The sequence below is a fragment of the Eptesicus fuscus genome, chromosome 15 (genome assembly GCF_027574615.1).
Source record: "Eptesicus fuscus isolate TK198812 chromosome 15, DD_ASM_mEF_20220401, whole genome shotgun sequence".
Taxonomy (NCBI): Eukaryota; Metazoa; Chordata; class Mammalia; order Chiroptera; family Vespertilionidae; genus Eptesicus; species Eptesicus fuscus.
The window spans coordinates 48908990-48926865 of record NC_072487.1 but is presented as its reverse complement, the minus strand read 5'-3'; the positions used below and the strand labels follow the sequence as shown (position 1 = coordinate 48926865).

The 17876-nt window shown below is 40.2% G+C and overlaps 1 protein-coding gene across 3 annotated transcripts in view; it reads right to left on the bottom strand.

The window, feature by feature from the left end:
• Positions 1-17876, bottom strand: part of NFX1 (nuclear transcription factor, X-box binding 1) — a 60906-nt gene that overhangs the window by 28863 nt on the left and 14167 nt on the right. For all 3 annotated transcript variants that reach the window (XM_028146417.2, XM_008141987.3, XM_054726909.1), the window contains 7 exons: positions 16801-16906; positions 12829-12900; positions 11006-11145; positions 8893-8992; positions 8590-8807; positions 4090-4187; positions 889-919 (listed from right to left, as the gene is read on the bottom strand). In XM_028146417.2, coding sequence (XP_028002218.2) covers positions 889-919; positions 4090-4187; positions 8590-8807; positions 8893-8992; positions 11006-11145; positions 12829-12900; positions 16801-16906 — 765 coding nt within the window. The remainder of the gene's footprint in view (positions 1-888; positions 920-4089; positions 4188-8589; positions 8808-8892; positions 8993-11005; positions 11146-12828; positions 12901-16800; positions 16907-17876) is intronic.

Genomic DNA, 17876 nt, shown 5'->3' with positions numbered 1-17876 from the left:
CAGGAGTGAGTATGCAAATTAACCCAACAAAGATGGCAGGTTAATTTGCATACACAGGTGCTGAGTGGCTGGGGTGGGGTGGGCCTCTGGGCAGTGTGGGACAACAACATAGAAAATAACAAGTATTAGAGAGAAATTGGAACCCTCACTGTTGGTGAGAATGTAAAATGGTATAGCTGCTGGCTGAGGCCCTGGTACCATGTATCCAATATCCTATCAAGTCTTAAAGGGATCAGACATTGGAGTCTGTGTGTAAAAAAGTTTGCTTCATTAGTCCTGGCTGATGTGGCGCAGTTGTTTGGGTATCGTTCCACACACTGAAAGGTTGCTGGTAAGATTCCTGGTCAGGGCCCATGCCTGGGTTGCGGGCTCAATCTCGATAGAGGGTGTGCAGGAGGCAGCTGATTGATGTTTTGCTCTCATACTGACGTTTCTCTCTCTCCCTCTCCTTTCCTCTCTCTCTAAATATCAAAAAAATCTTGTTAAAAAAGCTTGTTTCATTAGATATTAGTTACCTTCACTTCTCTTCAATATTTTATTATGAAAATTTTCAAACATATAAAAAAGATTGAACAATCTTACAGTAAATATGTAAAATTTACTCATATGTCCACTACCTAGATTCTACCATTAGTTATTTTCCCACATATCTATTTTCTACCCACCCATCAATTTATTTTTTAATGCATTTTAAAGTAAGTTACAGACATGATCACACTTTCCCTAAAATTTTCACACTTCACTAATTAGAATTCAATTTGTTTCCTCCTTTTCTTATGAGGTAAAATTTACATACAATGAAATGCACACATGTTAATTGTACCTTCACTGAATTTTGACAAATACATTTACCCCAGAAAGTTCCCTCATGCCCCTTCCCAGTCATACCTTCACTTTTGAGACTGGTACATGGAAGCTCCTATGGGAAAAGAAAAAGTAACTACTTTAAGAATAAATGAAACAAAACAACTATTGTATAATGCTAAATGTAATATGTCTACCCCAAATGTGCTGTACTTCTCTGGCAATTTATTCACCAACTTCACTATCTCGAGCAAGATTAGCCCAGTTCCTATATGAATATGCTTTACTTACAACAAGGCCCCAGGTTTACTAATATTTCATGCAAATATAATTGTAACAACCTTTGTGGTCTGGCCTCCAAATGCACAGCAGATTAGGTATTATAAAGCTAAATGGAAAGAAGGGCTGCTAAAGGTAGGCAAAGCAAAGAGAAATAACTGCCTATTAAGGGTACATACAGACAAAAGAATTAAAAATTGAAAATCTGTAACAATCTGGTGTCATTTAATGCAGGGGCAAACAACTCTACACACTTAAGAGCATTACTGACAACCTAGCTGGACTGTAGCAAAGTGGGATTAGAGTACACCTTGGCATTCAAAGTTTTATTACTGTGGTTTGCATTGTGTGAATGGCCCGAAAGATCTATCCCATGGAATTTTGTGGAAGCATGACTCAGAATAACATGAGGCTGGTACGTGGGGAACAAGTCAGTCATTTGGGGTAGAGTGAACCTGGCTGGCTGTCCAACAACTACATTTGTATTTGGCTTTGATGACATTTACAGGTTGCATTGTACTCAGAAATAAGCAAAATGATAAAAACATTAGTTCTTAGTGAAAATGATCCTGGAAATAAAAAAGGGCAGCCACTAGAGTTGATAATAGAAGAGGTCAATGAAATTGAAGCTTTTGGCCAGAAGATGTTTTAGATAAATTGATGAGTTGGCTAGGTTTGATGATACCAAAAAATTCCCTACATGCTCTCTAGAGATATAAAGCAAAGGTGACTCATGAAACGGCCTGAGTGAGTTTTCCAGCTAAGGCTAATCCTGGACTGTACAGGGGAAATGACATGCTGGAGTGGTATCTATCTAGGGAAAGGCAGAGCTCCCATAAATCTCTATAATAAATATGAATTACTAATAAAAACTTAAATACGGTATTCTTTGTAAAGAGGCAGTAATATATGCCATATATTTCTCAAAGACTCCCACCAAAGTGATTAAAACAACCTTTGAAGCTTTAATAAATGTTTTATTTATCTAGAAAACTTACTTCCATGGAAAAGGTCATTCCATTACAAAAGACATTTCATGAAAAATCTACATTCATGAAAAATCTGGCTGTACAATGAGGTGATGATTATCAGTATTTCGAAGAGATTTTTTTTTACTTTGTCAAAGGGTTGAACAGAATTCATATATTGAATGAACTTGTGAACTTATATAGCAATTTTACAATAAGACTTTTATTTGCAAAAATTTACACATAGTTTTTTAAGAAAACTCTTACTGCCATGGGGTCCACTATTAGAGGGAGTGAGGACACAGAGTGAATGAGAAGCAAAAAAAGGTGAGTGAAAAAAGGATTACTAGGAAGAAACAAATCGACAGTAACCATTTTGAGCTCATGCGTAGCAACATGCTTGTGATTCTTTGTCACAAAGAGCACCTCTGGACATTACTAAATTTGTGATTACTAAATCACAGCATCTGTCTTCGTTGTATTTACAAAGCATAAAGTGGCCTTGTACCTGACATTCAAAACTCCTTTCTGCCCCTTGTATTCTGTGATTTCTTTTAGGAAAAACAAGCAAACAAAAAACCCATAATGCTCACATAACTTTTGCATGTAAACTGTGGTTTTACATTTTTTATTTTATTCTGAAGCTTAACTATTAATGCATCTCCCAATTATGGATTATATCCTCAGAATCATTTGTAAGTCAGCTGACACCCAGACCTTGGGCTGTATTTAAGAAATAGAACCAACTGCTCAGAATTCTGTCTGCACCCCAGCCTGTGCTCTGCTGGGACAAGGTTGGCATGCATTGAAATGACTAGCAGTAGGCCAGAGAGCAGGATAGTTCAACATTCAGTTTGTTCCTCAAGTTGATTACCCAAAGACTTCCACAGGAAGGCTTCCTGCCTCTTCTGGTACAGACAGAGGAATGGGCACTAAGGCCTCATTTCAAAATGGTAAGACACCCTTTTTATAACACAAAGTCCAATTCAAACTGCCCAGTGTAGAAAGTGGACACACTGACTAAACTTGTCAACTTATAAAACAGTTGTATAGTGAGAACTGTTACCTTAAGAGAGGTCTGACTTTCGTCATTGGCTTCTGGGAGGTAATATTGAAGCCCTTGCAATATCATGCCTGATAGGAGTGCCAGTTTGTCTGGGGCCTTGGTTCACAAGTAACTTGGGTTCCAGTCTAATAACATGACTTAGGGTCAGGATGGCCACACTGGATAGTCTTAGGGTGGGAGATGACCACGCCGTAGAGACTGATGTGATTTAGGGTGGGGGCTTTGGGCCACACAATATCAGTAGACCTCTGGAAGGACTGGAGACTGAGATCAGCTACAATGGCAGTCAATCATGCTTACACAATGGAGCTTCAATAAAAACTGGGGAGCTTCCCTGATTGGCAATACTCCACTGTACACACTGATGCTGAAAAAGTAACAATGTTCCAACTCCATGGGGAGAGGACAACTGGAAGCTTCACATTTGGTACTTTCTCCGACTCTGCCCTACATGCCTCTTCCTTTGGGTGATGGTAATCTGTATCCTTTCCCTGTGATATACTGTAACAATGACTATAACAGCTTTCACTGAATTCTGAGACCTTCTAGTGAATTATCAAACCTTGAGGGTGGTCATGTGGACCGTTCTAATTCAGCAGTTGTCTAAACTCTCGCAGTGGGTGTCAGAAGTGAGGGCAATCTTGTGGACTATGTTCCCTCTAACTTCTTAGTTAATCCTTTGCAACAGTGCTATTGTTCTCTTCCAACATCTAGCATTATCACACTTGATTTGCTGAGCTGTACTTGCCTTATCCCCTTGACTGGCCTTTGAGCTTTTATTGCCAATCCCTTCTCCACCCCAGATATCTATCCTACAACCATAGCAGGTGTCATTATACACTGGCTAGACTAAATGAATCATACGTAGTATGACAAGAGTAAAACTTAGATTATTTTGATTGACCCCCTCTTCCATAATCACCAATTTAAAAGGCATTGGTGACAAAACCTTTAGCATTTTTTAGGATTTACCTTTGTTCTGAAAGAGCATCTGCAGGAAATAACTGATGTGCGAGAGCATGGTCCACAGTCTCCTTCATGGCAGAGCTTTTCACAGGTATGAATGAAATCTTTAATAAAAATGAAAAGAGCTAAGAATGAAAATTGCAACTACTCATTGCAGATTCCCAAACTCATTAGCCACATTGGTTTTCTACCTGTTCCCTACAACTCCAGAATCAGAGTTGAGAGAAGGATATCATCAATGCTTTTCCCCTTATTTTCCCTTTATCCAGGAGGCTGAGCCTTTTCCATCAAGGACAGAGTCCAGCAGTAGTCACTGGAATATGCTTTGGATTGCATGGTGCTTTGCCTAAGTAAAAGAACAGATCTGTTCTGCCCCATGTAGCTCAGTTGGTTGAGCATTGTCCCATGTACTGAGAGGTCTTCAGTTTGATTCCCGGTCAGGGCATATGCCCGAGCTGCAGGTTCGATCCCCAGCAGGCGCAGTGCAGGGAGGCAGCCGATCAATGTTTCTCTCTCATCAATGTCTCTCTCTCATTTCTTCTCTTTAAAAATCAATAAAAACATTTTCAAACAGAAAGAACAAATCTATCTCTTTCCTTATTTAGGCCCCAAGTCTCCAGGTTACATTTGAATCTCCTTAAAATTGTAGCCATGGATTATGTTATTATAAGTATTCCTGACTGGAAATCATCCGAGAATAAAAAATGATAAGAAGCCATGATCTATAATCTCATAGACTCGAGCTCTGTGAACATCTGGTGATAGATGGCATGCCATTCATTCAGTTAAGCAAGGTTTAGGACAATTCCTGTCTCAAGGACCCCTCAGGGATCACCCACAGTCTCTTCAGTTTATTTGCATCTTTGATTCTAATGTCTATTTCCCAAAGGTAGCATATAGATGGATCTTGTTTTTGTTTGTTTAATCCATTCACATTGTTATTATTAATATTTGGATTTACACCTGCCATTTCACTTACAGTTCTTTTTAAATTTTTAAAAAATATATATTTTTATTGATTTCAGAGAGGAAGGGAGAGGGAGAGATAGAAACAACAGTGAGATCAAACTATAGCGGAAAGGCTGGGGAGGGTTGGGAGTGGGGTAAGAGATTAACCGAAGGACTTGTATGCATGCATATGAGCATAACCAATGGATGCAAGACACTGGGAGGGGGGTGAGGGCATGTGCCAGGGGGTAGGGGAGGCTAGGGGAGGGTCAATTGGGAAAAAAAAAAAAAAGGAGACATATGTACTACTATTTATAATATCTAAACAATAAAAAAAAGAAAAAAGTATGAAGAATCAAAAGAAGAAGAAAAAAGAAACAATGATGAGAATCACTGATTGGCTGCCTCCTGCACGCCACACACTGGGTATGAAGCCAGCAACCCGGGCAGGTCCTTTGACTGGGAATTAAACCGTGACCTACTGGTTCATAGGTCAATGCTTAGCCACTGAGCCATACTGCCGGGCAAGAGTTACTTTCTTAATGGTTTTTTTAGGGCTTACCATATATACCTTAGCAGAAGCTACTTCAGATTTAAATAATTAACCTAATTCCAGTGAGATATAAGAGGCTTATTTCTATATAGTAACTATATTCCCACTTCTCCTCTTTTGTTGTATTGTTATACATCGGACAGCTATATGTTATAAACCCAATAATACATTGTTTTAACTATTACTTTATATATGTTATAGTCTATTAAAGAAGTTGAGAAAAGAGAACAGTATATATTTATAGTTTTTTATATTTGTCTTATTTACCATTCCTGGTGTCCTTCATTTGTTCCTGTGAATCTGAGCTACCCTGTGGTATCATTTCCTTACTTCAATACAACATTGATTCCACCCACCTCCTTTGTCTGTTATCATCAGATATATTTCTACAAATAATCCAATTACATACATATTATTTTATACAACTGCTTTTTAAATAAGTTGAGAAAAGAACATGTATTTATACTGTCTTTTTTTATTATGATGTAATACTTTTACTCTTTTTCTCATATGGATTTGAATTTACATCTGGGTTTACTTGCTTTCAGCTGAAATTCCTTTAGTATTATTTATTGTAAAATAGCAACAAATTCTCCATTTTTATCTTTATTTTTCAAAGGCAGTCTTGCTGGATATAAGATTCTTAGTTGCCAGGTCTTTTTCTTTCAGCACTTTAAATAGGTCATCCCACTACTTTCTGGTTGTGATGTAGTGTTCCCCATTGTTTCTGATGAGAAGTCTGCGGTTAATCTCACAGGGGTCCCTTGAGTGATTTTTCTCTTGCTACTTTAAAGATTTTCTCCTTGTCTTATGCTTTAAGCATTCTTACTATGTCTCTGTGTGGAGCTCTTTAAATTTACTCTATTAGAGTTTGTTTGGCTTGTTGGATATAGATTAATGTTTTTCAATAAACCTGGAAAATTTTCAGCCATTATTTCTAAGAATATTTTTCTGCTCTTTTCTCATCTCTTGGTATTCCCATTATATACTGTACTAAAGGCCCGATGCACAAAATTCGTGCCAGGGGCTCAGCCCTTGTAGCCCTGGCTTCACCCGGCAGGTCGTTTAGCTGTCTGGTCTAATTAGCATATTATGCTTTTATTATTATAGAAGACTAGAGGCTCGATGCACAAAATTCATGCAAGAGTAGGCCTTCCTTCCCCCCAGTTGCCAGCACCGCTTCCCTCTGGCACCCGAGACCCAGGCTTCCCTCTGGCCCCAGCTTCATCTGGAAGGACGTCCAGAATCACATCCGGAATGACGTCCAGTCTAATCGCATATTACACTTTTTATTATTATAGATATGTTGGTGTGCTTAAAGTTGTCCCACATTTCTCTGAGGCATGTTCATTTTTCTTCATTCTATTTTCTCTCTGTTCTTTGGATTATACAATCTCTATCAATCTTTACATTCATTCATCCTTTCTTCTGCCACGTCAACAATACTGTTGAGCCCCTTTAATTAAATTTTCATCTTGCCGAAACCGGTTTGGCTCAGTGGATAGAGCGTCGGCCTGCGGACTCAAAGGTCCCGGGTTCGATACCGGTCAAGGGCATGTACCTTGGTTGCGGGCACATCCCCAGTAGGGGGTGTGCAGGAGGCAGCTGGTCGATGTTTCTCTCTCATCGATGTTTCTAACTCTCTATCCCTCTCTCTTCCTCTCTGTAAAAAATCAATAAAATATATTTTTAAAAAAAATTAAAAAAAAATTTTTTTTCATCTTAATTACTGAACTTCTCAACTCCAAATTTTCCATTTGGTTCTTCTTTATAATTTCCATTTCAATTGATATTCTCTATTTGATGAGACACTATCTTTATACCTTCCTTTACCTCTTTAAGCATGGTTTCCTTTAGTTCCTTGAACATACCTTGGTTTTTGTTAAATCTGACATAGGTCACTCTCACAGATCACAGAAACGTTCTGTTGCCTGTGTCTTTTTCCATTTCTTTGCATACTTCATAAATTTTTGCTGGAAGTCAGACATTTTGTGGCAAATCTGGATACTGCTTTCTCTCTCCCCCCACTGTATTTTTGTTGTTTGCTTATCTGTTTTTTGACTTGTCTAAGCTACTTTAGTGAAGTCTATTTCCCCTCTGGTATGATGTCCTTGGTGTCACTCTTTGGATGGCAGAGCCTGGGAAGACAATGGTTTTAGTAGAGCTCTATGACTCTCTCTTTCCCTGATCGCTCAGTTAGAAACTTAGACTAGTACTTTATAGCTAATTCCAAAAAGTCTTTTCTGGTTTCTATATCCAAGTAATCAGAAGCCACAGGTCAGAAGAAAGGTAGAGCCACTAAAGGTAGGATAATCATTGACAAGAAAAACAACAAGAAGTTTTAACAAAAGATAAAACAATTCAAACTGCTCACTGGTATGGGAAACTAGCCTGAGAAACCTCAGCAGTCCCTGAGGGCATCACTGCATTCAGCATAATACAGTAACTGAGGTTCAGAAAAATGATGACTCTGGGTCAATAATGGGAAATACATTTTATTTGGTTACCTCTGTTTAAAGAAAGGAGATAATTTTAGAAAAATGTCCATCTAAAATTAAGCTCTGAAGGTATTATCCTCAGCTAAATGGAAAACTTCGCTATAAAGAATGACATTTGAGTTGTCTAAATGGCTAATGCTTTAGTGTATTTATAATTTTAGTTAAGATAGGAAAATGCTTTTAAAAATTGAACCCTGGATTAGTATATCTGGAGTTCATAGTAGTTTAAGCTACTAAGAAAAATTATCCTCGCTCCCTCTCCCCCCATAGAACAGTATCTTATGACAAGTGATCTGAGTTAGCAATAAAATACCCAAATCAGAAAGATAAATCACTTGGGCAAATGTGAATTTTCTTAACTATATTTTGAGGAGGAAAGGATATGTGCTCATATAAATTTGATCCTAATATTTAGAAAAACCTCTGATATTATAACTAGAATTTAAAATGATTTTGCTTAAGTAGTCATTGCTGCCAAACATTTACATTCATATGTCGACTAGTTACCTGAGGAACCACAAGACAGAGGCTTGCCGCACACTTTTCCACATGTAGGGACAGGATCCATGCACGTTTTCCGACCACTACTTCCAAGTTCTAGCAATTGGCTGAGAGGAGTTTGCCCACAAGGGCAATAGCGTACCAGATGGGGGAGCCGTGGGCACGGCTGGCAGGGCTGAGGGTGGCACACTTGGGAACACATGTGGTTCCCACATTTCAAATCCCTGTTAAAAAATAACAACAGACTATTACACAATTGTTGCATAAAATACAGCTTTATTCTAACTGAGAAAAACATAAAAACCTTACTTGCCACATATCTTTAAACAGCCAAAATCCCCAAATCCATCAGACTTTCCTATGTCCGTTCCACATAACACATCTCGCGAGGTGTTGCCACAGTAGCATACTTTAGGACACAATTTCAAAAACATGAGATTAGTTACCCGTATGGGTTCTTAAAATATTCCAAATAATCTATAGGAAAACACAAAATACTATTCATTAGTGTTGATCAGACCTGATGCAGAAATGAATGTGGCTTATACAGCAGCTCTAAGTCCACCTAAGAGCTTCATCATAGAAGGAAATAAAAAATTATGTGATACTCTTGTGCCTCTGTAGCATATCCTGAAAACAGTATTAAAGTGAAGCAAGTCTCTAAATTAAGGAACTAATATCTGGTCCATAAGGCCATAATTGAAAACCAAAAATTGTGAGTTGAGTTTGAAGTAATCATGTTTAAGTATTCACACTAAATAAAAATTTTCAATAATTTGAGACTTTTATTTGTTAGATAGGGAACCTAGTCTAACATCTATAGATTTTCCTGTGGGTTCAAGAAACAATGGATTCCTTTATTTCTTGGGGTCAGCAATGAATGCGTTATGTTTAAGGTGTTATGTTTCTGATGTATTAATAAGTAACAAAGTCTGATAAGAATTGTCATCAACTTACATAACTTTTCTAAGTATCACTTTAAGTTTATAATGAAAATTTATCTCATTAAAATTAGTCTATGCAAGCTCTGGCTGGTTTGGCTCAGTGGATAGAGCGTCGGCCTACGGACTGAAGGGTCCCAGGTTAGATACTGGTCAAGGGCACATGCCTGGGTTGCAGGCTCGATCCCCAGGAGGGGATGTGCAGGAGGCAGCTGATCAACGATTCTCTCTCATCATTGATGTTTCTATCTCTCTCCCTCTCCTTTCTTTTCTAAAATTAATAAAAATATATTTTTAAAATCAGTCTATGCAAATATACCCAACCCTATATAATAAATGCAGACCAGAAGAGAAGAAAATAGAAATTCTGCAGATCTAATGATGCTTTCCTTCTTTCTCAGTATACTTAGATATCTACTTGCACAAAACCAACATCAGAATAAATATAACATTATAGAATCATAGCAAATCTTAAATTCATATTTATTAAAAATTAAAATAGAATGCTTCTAACAAAACATTAGAAATAATACTCATAAAAACTGTATTAAAACAAATTTATCTTTGTCCAGCCAGAATGGCTCAGTGGTTGAATGTCCACCTATGAACCAGGAGGTCACAGCTGGATTCCTGATCAGGGCACATGTCTGGGTTGCAGGCTCAATCCCCAGTGGGGATCTGCAAGAGGCAGCCGATCAATGATTCTCTCTCATCATTGATAAACTCTCTCTCTCTCTCTCTCTCTCTCTCTCTCCTCTCTGAAATCAATAAAAATAAATAAATAAATAAAATAAAATCTATTGTCCAAAAAAAAAAAAAAATCTATTGTCCAGCTCTGGCTGGTTAGAACATTGTTCCGATATGCCAAGGTTGCAGGTTTAATCCCCAGTCAAGGCGCATACAAGCATCAACCAATGAATGCATAAATAAGTGGAACAACAAATTTAAATAAGTGGAACAACAAATTGATGTTTCTCTCTCTCCCTTCCTCTCCCTCTCCCTAAAAAAAAAAAAAATACAATTTATTGTTCAAATTCTATAAGACAATGACCTATACTGGTTTTATGAAACGAAAATAATGAAAACTATCTAAGCATTACCCGAACCAGTTTGGCTCGGTGGTTAGAGCGTCAGCCTGCGGACTGAAGGGTCCCAGGTTCGATTCCAGTCAAGGGCATGTACCTTGATTGCGGGCACATTCCCAGTAGGGAGTGTGCAGGAGGCAGCTGATCGATGTTTCTCTCCATCGATGTTTCTAACTCTCTATTCCTCTCCCTTCCTCTCTGTAAAAAATCAATAAAATATATTCTTTTAAAAAACTATCTAAGCATTAATATATCTTTAGTTCTCTCTATTCAAGGTGCAAAAGCTAACAATCTTTGTGACTACAGGTTTGAGACGAATCCATGTTATCAAGAAAACCATAAATAAGGCTCCAGAAAAGTACAAAAGTATTGCTGGATGGTGTTTTCACCACTTACCTTGGTTCAATATGATGCGGCAAGGCTGGCACGGACCCCCATGGCACAGCTCAGCGCAGTGGTGCTGACCACAATTCAAAACATTCTCACATGGGTTAGAACAGTGGACTGAGACAGCCTGCCCACAGCGAACTGTGTGCCTGTAAAGACAGTAGGTGTAAAGATAGCATTGGTCTAATGTTGGACATCCCGTTTCCCCCACTTTTTCTTTGTTTCCCTCCTCCAACCCTTATTTCCTTAATTACTCTGTCCTTCTCCGCTTGCTTCCTTTTCCTCCTTTGCTTTCCTTATTTCCCATTCTGCCTCTCTGTCCCCTATTTTCTGACCAATGAGGAACTGAAAGCTACTCCTAAGTTTTTGTTATATGCAACTTCTTCTGAGTTCCCATGAAGCAGCATGCAGGAGGGGAAAGGGCCTGGAGCTCCCACAGTAACTTACAGATGGCAGTAGGAAAGTTGGAGAGGTGTCACTAAATATACATTCTCAGAATGAGAATGGCATCTCCTGGGGCTTGGCACTCTGGCATTTTAGGTAGCTATAAAATTTAAGAACATACTATATGTGACTTTGATTCAGGATGGGGAAATCATTCTGCCTTTGTTCTAATAAACATCCTGAGTTATCAGCTAGCAAAGGACTTGAAGCCAGGGATTTCAGACAATTGTCTTCAGGTCTCTTTCCAGTTTAATGGTTTAGAACTTGGAGTCTATTCTCCTACATGAAAAGTTTTATTCTAACCCCTACTCCTATTTCAAGTACACATTTTGTTTGTTATGGATTTAAGACGATCAGTTGCCAGTGCTCAGCATCATGGCTAACATCAACCCCTTGAGGAAAACACTATCATCTCTATGGTGAGAGAACAAGGCTCAATGAGACGAAGCAACTTGCCCAGGTCAACAACTAGTTAGTGGCAGAGCCCAGATATGACCTAGTCTTTCTGACCCAGATCCCTTGTATGTGACTCTCAGGCAACACTGTTACCCTCCTAAGTTTAGTAAACATTAAACTTATGCTTATTAATGAAAATCTGCCTGATCCCATTTCGTCAAGTGGTTCAAAAATGATTTTATGGTCTTCCTGGGCTTCAGAGACATTCCGTAGTTACCTGTGATCCTTGCAGGAGAAATTATATTGTAATGAAAAAAAGAGAGGCTCTGGGGTCACTTATTATTTCATTCAACAATATTCACTGAAAACCTCCTAGATGCCAGGTACTGTGCTAGCCACAGGTAAATGGTTCCTGCCTTCTAAACCTAAAAAGGCCTGGGTTCAATTCTGGTTCTTTCACCCAGTAGAGAAGTTAAGAAAAATAAGTCCCTGTCACGTTGGCTTTTCTTTAAAAAAAGAAAAAAAGAAAGAAAAAGTATTTTTATTGATTTCGGAGGGGAATGGAGAGGGAGAGATAGAAACATCAATGATGAAAGATAATCATTAATCAGCCACTTCATGCACACCCCCTACTGAGGATCGAGCCCGAAACCTGGGCATGTGCCCTGACCAGGAATTGAACCATGACCTCCCAGTTCATAGGTCAAGGCTCAATCACTGAGTCAAGCCAGCTGAGCTGTCACCTTGGCTTTTCAATAAGTAATCTCACTGTGCATAGAACTTCTTAATCATTTATAAGATTGCAAAACAGGATCGAGGCAGCAAAAAAAGCTACTCTATAGAGAAAAGTACTATTTATGCCTACATTTATTTACTAATGGTAGTAAGTAAGTACTATTTACACCTACCTACTAATTTTTATTTTAGAGATTCACACTGAAATCATCAGTGAGGAAAAATAAGTCTTATTTAGAGTACAATTCTAACTTTACCTGGTTCGTCCACATTCACATGTTTTAGTCATAAAGGCGGGACAGGGTGGGCAAGGTCCAGGATGGCAGAGACTAAAAAAGAAAAACATGGATAAATAAATCATACATATAAACCAAATCTGAACAAAGCTGCCCCAGCTGGCTCCCATTGTAATATGGCAACAAATGCATCTACTCTGAAATGTTTTAGTATTTGTCTAAAGTTAATTAAATTTAAACAAAGACAACAATGTTTTTATATAAAAAGAATTGATAGCATTATCATCTTAGAATATTTAGCCAGAAAAGTAAAACCCAAGTCAAAATACTTGTTTTATTTGGGTCTGATAGTCAGAGATGACATTTCCAAACATGGTCTTGGCCCACTTAGTGCAGTGTGCAGGGATAAAAATTGCTTGCCATTCAGTTGAATGGCACAATGGCCAATGGAGTCTTTTAGAACCTGAGCAACATAATAGAGCTCAAATTTATTAAGTCCATGAGAAGTACAGACATTTTCTCATCCGCTAGTGAAATAATAACCAGACAATGGGCTAATGATGGGAACAGTTGACATGAAGGGGAGGCACGCTGTTAACACAGGGAGAAAACAAAGGGGAAAGGGACTCATGGAAAGAACTGGGCTTAGCAATATGTTACTGGTCAGAATTGGACCTCTGAATAGAATGCTTTTTATAGGAGCTATGACATAAAGAGACCAAAGCCCCGCCGGTGTGGCCCAGTGGTAGAGCACTGACCCATACACTAGATGGCTGGTTCAATTCCCAGACAGGACACATGCCTGGATTTCGGACTCGAGTCCCAGCAGGGGGTATGCAAGGGACAGCCAATTGATGTTGATGTTTCTATGTCATCGATGCTTCTTTCTTTCTTTTTTTTGTTAATCCTCACCTGAGGATATTTTTCCATTGGTTTTTAGAGAGTGGAAAGGAAAGGGAGAAACAGAGAGAAACATTAATGTGAGAGAGACACATCAATTGGTTGCCTCTTGCATGCACCCCGACCAGGGCCAGGGAACCTGCAACCGAGGTATATACCCTTGACCGGAATCAAACCCAGGACCCTTCAGTCCACAGGCCGACACTCTAGCTACTGAGCCAAACCTGCTAGGGCTGTCATCGATGTTTCTATCTCTCTCTCTCTCTCTCTCCCTTTCACTCTCTCTAAAAAAATCAATAAAAATATATATGTAAAATAAAACAAAGAGGCCAAAGAAAAAAAATCACAAAATGGAATTATATAGTCAAATAAATACTGCCATCTTCAAAGCAGATAATCTGGTAAATTACACACCTGTTCAGAAATATAACTACTTAAAGTACAGTGGGAATTGCTATAATTTTTGTGCCTGGTCTTCCAAGGTGAGCCATTTTGACAGATAGAACCCACAGAAGACATAAGTTTAAGCATCTGTGTGTGTTTAAAAATGAGTATCTGTATTCAATAGTTATATTTCACATGATATGACACAACCCTTTCAGGTGAAACTATTTCCATGCAAGCGGTAATTTCTTATTACTGAATTTAGTTAAAATGCCAATTAAGGGAAGGAATAGTTTAAACAGATGAGTCCCCTGGGTTCTGAAGAAGGACCTATAGAAGCAGCCAAAGGAAGGGCAGGGCTAACTGCCCAGAAGAGAGCAGGTCATGCTGTTTAGTCCAGTATGAATAGCTTTCTCCCCACTGACAATTCCCCTGCACCACCACATCTTGATTACAAGACCTCTGATTCAACATTTACTCCTGCTCCATGCAGAAGTACCGAGATAAGACTCTGATGTCTGTTTCACTCTTAGAAAATCTAAGACCACTTACCACCCGCCAGGCTCTGTACCAAGCCTCTTACGTGCATCAATTCATTTAATAATCATAACTCTGTATGTTCTACAAGTTCATATCATTGTTATATTATATTATATTATATTATATTATATTATATTATATTATATTATTAGGCCCGGTGCACGAAATTCATGCAACGATACGGTCCCTAGGCCTGGCCTGCGATCAGTGCCATCTACCCCAGCTGCTGGCAACCATCCCCACTCCCCACCTCCACCCACCCCCAGCTCCCCATTCACCATTGGGCGATCAGAGACTGCTGGCCGGTGGGGAGGGACCAAAAGGTTAGCCGCCCTGCCTGCTCACTGGCCCCGGCCCCTGCCACTGGTTGCCCTCTGTGTGTGGGGTGACTGGCGGGGTGGGGTCCTTGGCCTGGCCCCACCCACATCCGCTGACACCCACCCCCGGTTCCCCATTCACCATTGGGCGATCGGAGCCTGCCGGCCACGGGGAGGGACCGAGAGATTGGCCATTCCTCTGGCTTGCTGGCCCCACCCCCGGGTCCCCGTTCGCCAGCGGGTGATTGGAGCCTGCCCACCAGGGTAAGGGACCAAGAGGTTGGCCGGCAGGCCCTGATCAAGCAATCGGGGCCTATGGGCTGGGGGCAGCTCCTGCATTGAGCATCTGCCCCCTGGTGGTCAGTGTGTGTCATACGATTGCTTGTTCCTCCATTCGGTCGATTTACATATTACCCTTTTATTATATAGGACTAGAGGCCCGATGCACGAAATTTGTGCATGGGGGGGTGTGTCCCTCAGCCCAGCCTGCACCCTCTCTAATCTGGGACCCCTCGAGGGATGTCCAACTGCCCATTTAGGCCCGATCCCAGTGGGCCTAAACGGGCAGTCGGACATCCCTCTCACAATCCAGGACTGCTGGTTCCCAACCACTCACCTGCCTGCCTGATTGCCCCTAACTGCTTCTGCCTGCCAGCCTGATCATCCCCTAACCACTCCCCTGCCAGCCTGATTGATGTCTAACTGCTCCCCTGCCAGCCTGTTTGCCCCCAACTTCCCTCCTCTGCCAGCCTGGTCACCCCTAACTGCCCTCCCCTGCAGGCCTAGTCCCTCTCAACTGCCCTCCCCTGCTTGCCTGATCGTTCACAACTGCCCTCCCTTGCAGACCTGGGCCCTCCCAACTGCCCTCCCCTGCTGGCCATCTTGTGGCGGCCATCTTGTGTCCACATGGGGGCAGCCATCTTTGACCACATGGGGGCAGCCATCTTGTGTGTTGGAGTGACAGTCAATTTGCATATTACTCTTTTATTAGATAGGAAGGCAGATAGGCTCAGAGAAATTAAGTAAATTGTCGAACATCACATAACTGTTAAGTGACTCAAACCCAGCAACTAAGCCTTGGTCTGAGGTCAAAACTTGTAGAAAATGCATTTGTAACTGATTAACTGTTTATTATGTGCATTTATCTTATTCTTTAGACCAGTGGTCAGTGGCTCATTAGTCAACAGAGCCAAATATCAACAGTACAACGATTGAAATTTCTTTTGAGAGCCAAAAACTGACTTCTGCGCATGGGCCACCAAGTTTCAATCGCACTGTACGTGCGTGCCCGCACGTGGTATTTTGTGGAAGAGCCACACTCAAGGGGCCAAAGAGCTGCATGTGGCTCACGAGCCGCAGTTTGCCGACCACTGCTTTAGACTGAATATGTTCTAAAGCTCTCTACTTATTGTAGGGAAGAGATTCACATCCTAAACATACTGCCCAACATGACCCTTCACAATTACTTTTTCCCAAACAGAACTCTGCCCTGTATACTCTTTTTGGCCTGGATATCAGTGGGGGATATTTCGTCTAAGCCAGCAGAGTAATATAGTGAGAGGAGCACTGGCTTTGGAAATACCAGCTCCATCATGTCCTAGCATTGTGACCTTTGGCAAGACATGTGGCCTTTCTGAGCCTCATCGGTAAAATGGAGATGACAAATATCTATATACATCACTGGGCTGTTTGAAGAATTCAATGAGTTAACTTTTACAGGATAAGTGCTCAGCAAATGATACTATATTGCCCTTTACCCCATCCTGTTACATGCTAACCAGATATGTATACTCAAAGCCATGAGCAAAATGTGTCCAAAAAGAATCCCCAGGGGTTTAGTATTCCAACTTACAGATTACAGGAATGTGGGCAGTCCTGTCCAGGCTGTTTCTTTCTACAAACTTCACCACAACTATGTGGAATTTCATTTCTGCTCCATTCAGGATTCTTTACCTTGCCTAAAACATATCAGATCAGATAGTCAAATGGTAAAAACTTCAAATGTGTCCTAGATTTTAATGAAATAACACAACATAGCTAGACAGCATGGAACATCAATGTGGTTTTCATTACTTCAGTAAACACATTATCCCACATCCTAAAATAAAATGTTGAATATAATGCTATTAATCAAAAGCTTCACTGAGTATGATAAATCTTAAATGGCGGATTACCTGGAAAAGATAAATATAAGGTTATTTTTACTTATAAAAATGCCCCTTTGACTAATGGATACATTTAATCCAAGAAAAACACCTACAAAATAAGCCTTCTATAAATGGGCCCTTGAATTGATATGGGAATATCTGCTATAAGGGTCAAAAAAAGGGAATAAGGGAAGAGAGCAATGGGGGAGGGGGGGGGGCAGAGAAGGGTGGAGAGAAGCAGTAAGAGATGGAAAGAACAGAAGTCCTCTATTCTAAAGCTATAAAGTAGGCATGAAGGGGCTATATTTTTATAATTAATGTCACTCTGCAAATGTTTAGTAAGCATCCTCCGTCAACGGAGCACAGAGGAAAGAAGAGTAATACTGAGGGAGCAGGGGTGGGGAATGCCTGGCCCTCGGGCCACATAAGGCCCGAGAAATCATTTGGTCTGGCCTGCCAAGGCATTAGGGGGTGAGTTAATAAAAAGTTTGACCAAATATAACAGGCTGTTTTTTAAATTGATCATTTTGTATGGCCCACAAATGATGTTATAAATATGCAAATGGCCCTTGGCAGAAAAAAGGTTCCCCATCCCTACCTTAGAGTCACACATTGATTTTTAGAGAAAAAGGGAGGGAGGGAGGGAGGGAGGGAGGGAGGGAGAGAGACATATCGACTGGTTGTCTCCTTCATGTGCCCCATCTGAGTGACTGGGCACTCAGGTACATGAAATCGAACCTGAGACTCTTGGGTGCATAGGCCGACACTCTAACCACTGAAC